Source organism: Mobula birostris, chromosome 1 (genome assembly GCF_030028105.1).
Source record: "Mobula birostris isolate sMobBir1 chromosome 1, sMobBir1.hap1, whole genome shotgun sequence".
NCBI classification, from domain to species: Eukaryota; Metazoa; Chordata; class Chondrichthyes; order Myliobatiformes; family Myliobatidae; genus Mobula; species Mobula birostris.
Genome location: NC_092370.1, coordinates 11614051 through 11626316, shown reverse-complemented (window position 1 = coordinate 11626316; position 12266 = coordinate 11614051). Strand labels below are relative to the sequence as shown.

Here is a 12266-nt window from a genome sequence, read left to right as displayed (position 1 = left end):
ACTGGGTAATTAGTTTGTGTGGATGCTGTGTGAGGTACCCACCCCGCCCAAATAACAGACATTACACCAGATGCAATTAAATGATTTACAGTTTATAGATATTACTGGAACTATATAATTAAAAGAGAATAAAATATAAAAGGAAAATAAAAGGCGCCACACTTATCAAAGTTCAATCTCTTCGTGCACAAAAACCGTTGGAGCTCAAGGACCTTCTTCCTCACCCTGTGACCCCTCGGACCACCTCGACCGGCCGCCTGGGACCAACAACGGTCGACCAGACGCTCCACACGAGTCCGTCTCCGTCTCCTCGCCGAACGTCCCGCTCGGGGTCTGACCCCGTTAGCGGACTCACAGCACCTGGTCCATCCTCTGTCTCGCTCTCCCGCCTTCTGCCCCAAAACTCCGCACATACAGTATCTTCAAATACACCAAAACCATAACAACTATCCCAATTGGTTAATAGCACCCTTTTATCACCCTCTAAACCACAATAAGCTGCTAGCGCAAACTTTCTCAGCGTTTAACACAACAAAGCCGCATTCCCCAGATTAACATAACAAAAACGCCATTTTAATTAGCCTCCGCAGTAACATAAAAATCGAAACTCCCTTACAATCAATTTCATTTCCCTCCAACCTTCTAAGTTCTACCAACATTTTCTGTCTGTTGCTCTTCATCAGAGTTGTTTTGATGAAGGATCTCTGACCTGAAACAATAGTTGTATCCCTTTCCACAGATGCTGCCTGCCTGGCTGACTGAGTACCTTCAGCATTTTGTACATATTACTGATAAACCACCCTTGACTTTACCCCTCTCTTATAAATTGGCCCTTGTGCATAATTAGCATTTGTGCTTTAAATAGATCTATTATAAAGGTGTAAAGATCATAAAGTCTGCTGCAAAACTAATAAGATATAGGAACAGAATAAGGCCATTCAGCCCATTGTGTCTGCACTGTGATAATAAACCTGATTCTGATTTTGAAGATATTGAATGTATTTTAGAGCAATTCTAGTCGTAGTATCACTTGTATTTTTAGTTTTGAAGCAATCCATCGCCAAAAACATTCATCTTGTCAAACGGTCACCAGAAACCTTTTTCTATTTTGCACCTTTTTTTTTGCTTAATTCTCGAATGTTGCTTTAAGAATGGAGTCTGTTCAAGGTGTAACCACCATTCTCATATCAGCAGGAACTCTTATCTCCTGTTTGCAGTGCAAGAATTTTATCAGCAAAGGGACTCATTTAATGGGTTGGACTTGCAATCTCTTGCACTTATTCGATCAATACAACACTATCATTGCTGTTTTGGATCTTCATTTGGCCCAGAATCACTCCACTGTTTCAAGTTACTTTTCCTTCTGGGATTTAGAAATTATGGCTGTCTCCCTTCCTCCTAAAATCATAAAGCTTTTAAATTTGTTTTATGCATCCTAGTTGCAGCTTTATGGTTTAGCTTTTCTATTTACAATGTAATAAGAAATGCAAGACTGATTTCCTTCATCACCTGAGGCCGATTAGATGTAATTTGCTGTCTGCCTTAATTTTGATTGCCAAGATTACGACTTTACATTTTATTTTCATTGATTTAAGTTGGTCAGTGGTCATTTTCACCAAATGTCCATCTTATAGTTTTGTATCCTTGTTGTAAGATTGTATTTTCTGATACAGATCTGTGAGACCGAGGTTAACCATCTACGTCTGCCAAGAATCACAGCGCGCACGAAATGTTTCACAGCTGGCTGGATCACATGATAGTGAAAATGGTGAGGGCGACAGTCGTGCAATATATGGTAAGTATTTTTATGTAACCTTGTTTGGAACGTACTGGGGAAAATAGATTATTTAGATATTTTCTCATTTTGACTTGAACTTTGGGTATATTGTTGGTTGAACATTAATAGAAAATGGGAGACTAATTTCTAGGGACCTGATTCTTGTATACACTGGATTCATTGTGCTTAATCCCTTTAAGGCATTGTTGAGGGACGTTTGCATCAGTCTTCACTGTGGAAGGTACTAACTGTATTGCAGAACTTTGAAACTGTCAAGGAACAGAAGTGAGTGTAATCGCTATTACTAAGGAGATGGTGCTTGGAAACTGAAAGATCTGAAGGTAGATAAGTCATCTGGACCAAATGGACTACACCCGAGAGTTCTGAAGGAGATCGCTGAAGAGAATCCAGTGGTAATGATCCTTCAAGAATCACTGAATTCTGAAATGGTTCTGCAGTACTGGAAAATTGCAAATGTTACTCCACTCTTTAAGAAGGGAAGGTGGCAGAAGAAAGGAAATTATCACCTACTTAGCCTGACTTCAGTGGTTGGGAAGATGTTGGAGTCCATTATTGAAGATGAACATTTTGGCCAGTTGGAGGAACATGATAAAATGGGTCAACGCTAACAGTGTTTCCGTAATGGAAAACCTTGCTTGACAAATCTGTTGGAGTTCTTTGAGGAAATAGCAAACAGAATAGACAAAGGAGAGTCAGTGGATGTTGTTAACTTGGAATTTCAGAAGACCTTTGATAAGGTGCTGCACATGAGGTTGCTTAACAAGGAAAGAGCCCATGACATTACAGGGGAGATACTAGCATGGATAGAAGGTTAGCTAACTGGCAGGAGGCAAAGAGTTGGAATAAAGGGGGCCTTTTCTTTTTGGCTGTGGGTGACTAATGGTGCTCTGCAGGGGGTGCTGTTGGTACCACTTTTTTTCATGATAGATGTCAATGATTTGGATGACGGAATTGAAGGCTTTGTGGCCAGGTCTGCGCATGATCTTAAGATAGTGAGAGGGAAGTTAGTGTTGAGGAAGCAGGGAAGCTACAGAGGACTTAGACAGATTAGGAAAATGGGCAACGAAGTGGCAGATGTGTATCTGCCAGTGTTGGGAAGTGTATGGTCATGCACTTTAGTAGAAGTAGTAAAAGGGTAGACTACTTTCTAAACGGGGCGGGGGGGGGTAGAATCAAAAATCCAAGGTGTAAATATCTTGGGAGTCCTTGTGCAGGTTTTCCTAAAGGTTAACTTGCAGGCTGAGTCGGTGGTGAGGAAGGCAAATCCAATGTTAGCATTCATTTCGAGAGGACTAAGATATAACAGCAAGGATGTAATACTGAGGCTTTTGCTCTTGTATCTGAAGCTTTATAAGGTATTGGTCAGACTGCACTTGGAGCATTGTGAGTAGTTTTGGGCCCCTTAACTAGGTATTGGAGAGAGTCCAGAGGAGGTTCATGAGTGTCATTCAGGGAATGAAAAGGTTAACATGTGAGGAGCGATTGATGGCTCCGGGCCTTTACTTGCTGGTGTTTAAAAGAATGAGGGGATATCTCATTGAAACATATCAAATGTTGAAAGGCCTAGATAGGGTGGACATGGAGGGAATATTTCCTATAGTGGGGGAGTCTAGGACCAGCGGGCACAGCCTCAGAATAAAGGAATGCCCATTTAAAACAGTGATGAGGAGGAATTTCTTTAGCCAGAGGGTGGTGAATCTGTGGAATTCATTGCCCAAGACAGCTGTGGAGACCAAGTCATTGGGTATATTTAAAGTGGAGGTTGGTAGGTTGTTACTTAGTCACTGCGTCAAAGGTTATGGGGAGAAGGCAGGAGAATGGAGTTGAGTTTGGTAATAAATCAGCCATGACGGAATTGTAGAGCTGACCCAATGGACCAACTAGCCTAATTCTGCTCCTTTGTCTTATGGTCTAAGATAAGCAGGTCATTTTGTACTTGCTGCGTCCAATTCTGGTTGCCATATCTGAGGACTAATGTGAAGCTATTAGTGTCAAGAAAGCATATAACGTCATAGAGCACTACACCACAGGAAAGGCCCTTCAGCCCATGCCGAGCAGTTATTCTCAGTCCCTCCACCCCTTTCATCCTTGTACTTATCCGAAGTGGGATCATAGAGCATTATAGTAGAGAAACAGGATTTACTAGGATGATCCTAGGAATAAAGGACCTCAACTGTAAGGTTTGGCTGGAGAATCTGTAATTATTCAGCATGGATCAAAGAAGATTAAGAAAGGGTAGCAGCAGACACACATAAAACAACTGCTGCAATAACTTGGGTTAAGCAGCATCCATGGAGGCAAAAGGTCGAGACCATGAATCAGGTTGAGAGGAGGCTGGATTGAGGTGGACAAGTTTGATTTAGATGGCGGCTGTTCCTTTAAGTGAATGTTTCAAAGATCAAAGGTCACGTGCTCAAATCTGTGGGCAAATGTTACAAAGAAGATGTGAAGAAGAATTTTACCAGAGTGCAAGTTAATTTCTGGAGTTTGCTGCCTCTGGAAGGGTCAAAGAAATTGGAGCCTTTATAAAGGGAATTGAGGCAATTGGAAGCATAATTTACAAGATGAACTGATGTGCTAGATGCCAGCAGAGCTTTGATAAGCCTGTACATTGGTAATTGATGCAGCCACCAGCTTTCAAATGGCCTAGCAAACCATTCTTTTGTATCAACCTGACAAAAACACAGCCAAATCTTAATTAAATGATTAAAAGGTTTGTATTTTGGAAGAGCAGTTTCTTGTTGAGCAATAACTTCATAGTCATGGCAACAAAATAGAATTGGTTTTGTGGTGTAAGTTGCCAAGAGTTTTGATTTTTCATAATACAATGTTTACTCTCTTGATGATTCCCTAGTCGGCCCTTCAGTTCCCATATTACAAAGCCTTCCTTTGCCTTTTCACTACCTACCAATCAGGAATCCAAGCAGCCTTTTGAGGTGAAACTGATTTATTTGGATTCCTTCCAATCTAATACAATGAACTCTGTGTTCAGAATGTGGTGGTTGCTACACTGGAGAAACAAAATGCATATTAGGTCATTGTTCCTCTGGAACATCTACTCTTGGTTTTCAGGATGACTTCTATTCCATAAATTGAGTTGGTTTCACGCCACCTGAAATATTCTCGTTAATCCTTCTCCATTTCACTGTTGCTGACAGCTAACTTGGTTTTCCCTTTTCCAAGTTTTGATAAAGGGTCTTGAGCCCCAAATTTTACCTGCTTCTCTTTCCACAGATCCACACTGACCTGCTAAGTTTTCCAGAATTTTCTATTTTTCAGATTTCCAGCATCTCCAGTTTTTTTTAATCTCTTAAGATCAGCCATTATCTATACATCTGAATCTGATTGCAAGTTAGTTTCATTCATTGCATTTATGTTTCTTAGTATATTGATGCAGTCAGATCATTACTGAGGTGAGGATTCCTTTCCTGTAAGATGTCAGTGGAACAGTTTTCTTTTGCAGTTTAGTACTTTGTGGTCGCCATTACTGTTGACACATTTATTTGGAGACTTTTTTGGCCTCATCAGCCTCTGGATTTCTCTGTATAGAAGTGAGGAAATTCAAATGGTTCAATTTAATATCAGAGAATGTATACAGTATACAGCCTGAAATTCTTACTCTTCGCAAACATCCACGAAACAGAAAAAAACCCAAATGTGAATGACAGAAACATTAGAATGCCGAAGACCCTCTCCCCACTTCCTGCCTCCCACACAAAAGCAGCAGTTGCTACTTTGCTCTTGAGTTTGTTAGTTGTTAACACAGATGGTGCATTTCACTGTGTGTGATGTGACGTGATAAATAATCTGACTCCGAATCCCATTGATTTGAATTGAAGGCAAAGGCTGTAAGGGATTGAAACAAACAACTTCAGCCATTATTCAGACTAATTTAACTTTTATTTATTTAAATACTTTAGTTTTTTTTTTGGCTTTGAAATGTTTATAAAATGTCAAAACTTAAAAGTTTTGACAGTTCTGGCTCAGGCAGTATTTTGTTTAGCTGGTCGGTATTTTATCTCCCCCCTTTGTACAATATCCGGAAAGCCATCTCACGCGCAAAGTGACAATTCTGAACCAAAGTTGAATCATTGAAGGATGCTTATTGAAGCAGGTCTTGAATGCTATTATCCTACAAAGTAAAACCAAGCAACACAAGTGACACTAAGTCTTGGCTCCCAAATTAACTCAATGCCTTTTATGCTCACTTTGACCTCCAGTTTGTGGAGGAACATTTACAAGCTCTCACAGTCCCCAATGACCCTGTGATTTCAGTCTCAGAGGCCAATGTCAGGCCTTCATGAAGGTAAACTCTCAGAAAGCATCCTGCTCAGACGGCCGAGTACTAAAGGCCTGTGCTGATCAACTGGCTGGAATATAGGGCAATGTCACAAAAGAACGGACCAGCTTTCTCCCACAAGCTGGCACTGGAAGCATCAAAAACATGGATATTCCACGTTATTTTAGGTCAACTAGCTTATTGCAGACTGCAAATTCCATCTTATTTGATTAAATTCATATTTTTTATCTATCAGAGTGGAGTCTAAATTTACAGTTACAATTTTATTTTTTTTCATTAGGCTGGAATTTGTAGATCACATTTTAAAACATTTTTATTCTGTTTTCTTTCTAGTGTATCATGCCATCTACCTGGAAGAGCTGACAACTGCAGAACTTTCCAAAAAGATTGCAACTGTCTTTAGCATATCCCAAAATCAGATAAATCAGGTTTACAGACAAGGTCCTACAGGTATTCATGTTCTTGTCAGCGATCAGGTAAGTGACAAGTCTGAAGGTCATTTATTAATGCTAACAACTGCTGCCACTGTTATGAGCTGGATCGAAGCCTGTCTGTAATTAAATTGGTTCAGTGGATGACACATGTCTGAGTCAGTGGATCATGGATTTCAACCACAAACAAAATGTACGCATGTCCTGGATTAAGTCGTTATAGGCAGATTTGATCTGTGTTTAAGGTGATCCTGTTGTAGATTCACTGGGTTGATACCTGAGGTGAGGGGTTTGTTTTTAAATTGTTTTTTTTAGATTCACAAGGATGGTTTTGGGAACAGAGATGGATTAGTGTTTAGGGACAGTATTGAGGGGGAATTAGATGTGAGGCTGGAGTCTGAAGTCTCCACTCTGTTTTTGAAGGCTAATGACACATCTGTGTTGAACATCCATGGTCAGATGTTGTGCTGGCAGAAAGTAGACGAGGCCCTCCAGGTCAGCAAGATGTTGGCAGATTCTAGAGTCATTTCTGTGCAGGCAGGCAGAACAAGTACTGTGAACCCTCCCCCCCCCCGGAGTTTTCGAATCAGTGAAACAGGAGCTCACAAAGCCTAGTGTTCAGGGTGCCGTCACCGGTAAGTCCAGAGTTCAAGGCCTGGTGTTCGATACTTGGCACGTTGTGGGGTTGTTGCTGAGGACTGAGGTCCAAGGGTTGAATCTGTTGTCCAGAGCTGAGTCTGCTGGGAATGTTGAGCCCCCAGTCTATAGGCCTGAGGTCTGCTGGAGGCCAAAGAAAGTGTCCTGTCCTAGGATCAAAGGACCGTTTATGTGTGTGTGGGGGGGAGAAACAGGGCTTGTTTTGCTGCTATTACTTTGTTGCTTGTTTTCTGTGTTGTTCTGCTGAGTATTGTTGGTACCAGAACATGTAGGGACATATGTGGGCTTCCCCCAGCACATCCTCAGTGTGTTGATCAATGACACAATGACATATTTCACTGTATGTTTTGATGTACACATGATAAATAAATTTGAATCTTGAATCTAGAGGATTTCATGTATTTTTTCAGCTTGCATAAAGAATATTACATAGAACAGTACAGACCCATGATGATGTGTCAACCTTTTAGATGGCTCTAGTCTGTTCTAGTGTGTTTAATTTAGATAACTGTATCCTTTTACCAGGATGCTGACCAGATTAGGGGGCATATGCTATACGGAGACGTTGGATAAACCAGGGTTATTTTTTCTGGAGCGGCTGAGTGGAGACCCAATTGAGGTTTATAAAATTGAGGCATAGGTAGACATCTTTCTTCCCAGGGTTGGAATGTCTAATACCAGAGGGCATGAGTTTAAGGTAAGTTCAAAGGAGATGTGCAGGACAAGTGTTTATTTTATACAGTGTTGGGTGCTTGGAATATGCTGCCAGGGTGGTGACAAAGGTAAATTCTGTTCAAGAGGCTCATGAATGCAGAAAAAAGAAGGATATGGACGTTTGATAGTCAGATAGCATTCATTTAGTTGGGCATTTGATTACTAATGTAATTAGTTTAGCACATTGTTATGGATCAAGGGGATTGTTCCTCTGCTGTAGTGTTTTATGCAATGAAATAACTGCTTCTTACGCTGCAGATATGTGTTAACAACTTTGCTTATTGTGTCTTATTTCTTGGACCATAAGACATAGAAAAATTAGGCCATTCAGCCCATCGAGTCTGACTTATGCTTCTCCCTCTCAAATTGCAGTATGGAATTCAATCATATTACGATCATTGACTCCTAAGGGTTCTTTTACATTAAGGTCTCTAATAAGATCTGAGTTATTACACAACGCCCAATCTAAGATTGGGGGGCTGCTGCAGAGGGTTGTAAGTTTAGTCGGCTCCATCTTGGGTACTAGCCTACAAAGTACCCAGGACATCTTGAAGGAGCAGTGTCTCAGGAAGGCGGCATCCATTATTAAGGACCTCCAGCACCCAGGGCATGCCCTTTTCTCACTGTTACCATCAGGTAGGAGGTACAGAAGCCTGAAGGCACACTCTCAGCAATTCAGGAATAGCTTCTTCCCCTCTGCCATCTGATTCCTAAATGGACATTGAACCCTTGGGCAGTACCTCACTTTTTTAATATATATTACTGCTGTTCTCGGCACAATTTTTAATCTATTCAATATATGTATACTGTAATTGGTTTACTTATTTATATATTGCATTGAACTGCTGCTGCTAAGTTAATAAATTTCACGACATGTGCCGGTGATAATAAACCTGATTCTGATTCTGAGATGGCCTTTCCCTGAGTAAGCTCAAGCATGAGCTGCTCTAAAAAGAAAAAGCCATCTCGTAGGCATTCAACAAGTTCCCTCTCTTGCAATCCAACACCATCCTGATTTTCCCAATCCTTTTGCATATTGAAGACCCCATTACAATTGTGTCATTGCCCTTACTACATGCATTTTCCAGCTCCCTTTGCAATCTGAACCCCACATCTTGGCTACTATTTGGAGGCCTATATATGATTCCCATAATGGTATTTTTTTTTACCCTGCAGTTTCTTAATCCCACCCACAAAGATTTGACATTCTCTGACCCTATGTCACCTCTTTCTAAAGATGTAATTCCATCTCTTACCAACAGGGCCACTCCACTGACTATGCCTTCCTGCCTGTCCTTTCGATACAAAGTATATCCTTTGATGTTAAGCTCCTGGCTATGGCCTTCTTTCAGCCACGACTCAGTGATGCCCACAACGTCATACCGACCATTCTGTAATTACTTCACGAGTTCATCCACCTTATTCTGAATGCTACGCGCATTTAAATACAGCACTTTCAGTTGCATTCTTCGCCCATTTTAATTTTGCCTCTATGGTACAATTTAACTCTTTGTTCTGTCTGCAATTGTATCCAATTATTGTCCTTCCTTACATTCATGTTACATCCATCATCTACTTGTAAACCTGCTGGCTCAACCTCACCTCTATCATACTGGTTCCAATCCCTTGTCTTGTTAGTTGAAACAACCCCCAACAGCTCCAGTAAATCTTCCCACAAGAATATTGGTTCCCCCTTGGATTCCCGAAACATCCGATGATTCCAGGAAGATCACTGAAGATGTGTCGAGAAGCATCAAGAGATGTATGTACACAATATACATGTAAAAACTCCTGTCCGCTGCAGTGCAGTTTCTGTACTACAGAGTGATGGTTGTGTTTAGAGTCTCATCTGTTGAAGGTCAAAGTTCAAAATAAATTTATCAAAGTTACGTATATGTCACCATATACTACCCTGAGATTCATTTCTTGTGGGCATTCCCAGTAAATGCAAAGCATGGTAGAATCAATGAAAAACAGATGGGGAAATGACAAATGTTCAAAAGAAGACAAACTGCAAAAACCAAAAAATAAACTAGTAAGAATAATAAATGATTAATAAATAATATTAACATGGTTGTAGAGACCTTGAAAGTGAATCTGTAGATTGTGGAATCAATTCAGTGTTGAAGTGAATGAAGTTATCCACACTGGTTCAAGAACCTGATGGTTGAAGGGTAATTCCTGAACCTGGTGGTGTGGAACCTAAGACTCCTGTGCCTCCTTCCCGATGGCAGCAGCGAGAAGAGAGATGGTAGGGGTCCTTGATAATGGATTCTGCTTTCCTGTGGCTGCGCTCCATGTAGGTGTGTTCAGTGGTTGCGAGTATTTGAGTACATAGATGAGCTCCCTTCTGCCTCTTCAGAAAGTAAATAAGTTGGGGAGCTTTCTTGACTGTGGAGGATGTGTTCTCGGCCATGAGAGGTTTTGCAAGATATGCTCACCTTCTGAAAATCTGTTTTGCAGATGGTTCACAACCTCCAAGATGAAAGTTGCTTTATAATCAGCACAGTGAAAGGTAATTGTTTTCTTAAGCAGCTTGTAAATGTAGCCTAATGTTAAGCAGACTGATACTATATATTTTTTTAATTTTACAGCTGAAAATATGGAAGGCTACCATGTGATTCTGAAGTAATTTGCCCCATTGAGCTGGACTACATTTTTGCATATAGAAGCTATCTTTATTATGACAAAGGACTTTGTGCAAATCCATGTAAATGTTAGAATCTGACTTCACTGTACAAAATGTTTCATATTGAAAACACAGCCTGACTGTTCAGTTACCTTACTGTGAGTTTGAAACTTCTGGAAGTATCACTGCCACCATCCGCACCCTCTCTACGTTTCAGAATGCAATGAGTTTGAGGGTGGGCCTGAAGTCCAGAAATTGTGGTTCAAAGTGGTCTTTATAAATAACGAAGAGGAAAATGGCCAGTAGATACAGTTTTGCACAATAATTGTCTCATTTGAAGCATTTATGCTTCCTCTTACCTGTCTGGTTTCTCGATTATTGGTTTTGAAATTTATGTTGAAATATGCTGTTATTTTAAAATGTTTTGCCTTTCTTTGTGCTGTAATGTATTATTGCCTTTGCTAGTTTGCCCAGCTGAAACTGTATTTGCAAGATCATATAGTTGAGGTGCTAATCTGCAGGGGAGACAGATATTCTGATTTCAATTCCGTGTGGCAGCTTGCCCCCCCCCCCCCCCCGCCACTTCCCAGGCTTCCTTTAGCTCATGTGACCTTATTAACAACTGGGGCAGCAGCTTTGTTGTAAGCCTGACCTGGGTTCTGCATTTGAACATTTATTAGTGTTTCAGTTCAACGTCAGATCTTTTACCTGTAGATAGGCAGCAGTTGTGAGAAAAACAACAGCTTCTTGTTTTGTTAATGGCCCACAACCGCTTGTAGATCCAAGAGGGCAGGCGTTTCTGTATTTAAACATAATAAATTTTAAAAAGTCCATAATCACATCCTATGCTTTTGAAAGCAGAAATTAATGTAATTGTCCTATAATTGATTTAAATCATAATTGTGCCTCTGTGACCAAATCTCACTGCACTGATATGTTAATAAAGTATTGTTTGCTTACTTTCAAAAATGTTGAGGGATTATAATTATCACTTGGCATTCGAGCGTTTTCAGGTCAAGCATTATGAATAGAAATCAAATTGACTCAGCATCGCTGCCCACTTCAATTCGGCAGTTAGAATTTTTTTTACAATAAAGCACTATAGTGTCTTTAGGTGTGGAATTTCAAATTTCATTTTATTTATTGGTGTCCTGGTGCAAAAAGAACAGCCATAGGTATTGTTTCACTTAATTTATGATTACAATAAGCACCAGCAACTTTGTCTTTTTTTTCTTGATTTAGAGATCTTATTCTGAGATATGCATAAATTCAACTTGCCTCTAATAAAGTTTAATTTTTTTGCAAATAATTCTGAGAAAGTGTTAAGTGTTGAAATTAATGTGATAATGTTTATGGATCTTGCACTCAATACAATGGTCCCCTAGCAGTCTGCTTCAGCTATACATGGCCCTTGTGGGCCTGTTCTTGCCAATGGCTGACGTTGTGGTATTAGCACCATCGCCTGCAGTCTCTTGGTCATCTCGGAAAAGTGCTTGACGCTGGAGCTCATTTTCATGGTCTGCAGGGCAACGATGATCACTACACCCTCTGAATGCTTCTGGATCATATCATCAGTTACTCGCAGCAGGCACTGACACGACCATCGACACTGCCTCCGTAAAATTCTCAAAATTTACATACACTAGCAGGACAAGTGAATCAGTGTTCACCTCCTCTCCAAGGTCAGTGCGCCATTAATCGAGGCCCTAATTATAGTCTGTTCAAAGTTCAAAGTAA

The 12266-nt window shown here is 40.5% G+C and overlaps 1 protein-coding gene across 6 annotated transcripts in view; it reads left to right on the top strand.

Moving 5' to 3' along the window:
* The window catches only part of LOC140194927 (upstream-binding protein 1-like), a 107618-nt gene extending 95780 nt beyond the window's left edge, over positions 1-11838 (top strand). For 2 of the 6 annotated variants that reach the window (XM_072252342.1, XM_072252361.1), the window contains 5 exons: positions 1674-1795; positions 6432-6574; positions 9539-9662; positions 10364-10415; positions 10495-11838. In XM_072252342.1, coding sequence (XP_072108443.1) covers positions 1674-1795; positions 6432-6574; positions 9539-9662; positions 10364-10386 — 412 coding nt within the window. In that variant the 3' untranslated portion in view covers positions 10387-10415; positions 10495-11838. Of the gene's footprint in view, positions 1-1673; positions 1796-1977; positions 2174-6431; positions 6575-9538; positions 9663-10363; positions 10416-10494 lie in introns of those variants that run through there. The other 4 variants (XM_072252352.1, XM_072252372.1, XM_072252381.1 and 1 more) reach the window with 3 other exon arrangements.
* The last annotated feature ends 428 nt before the right edge of the window (positions 11839-12266 follow it).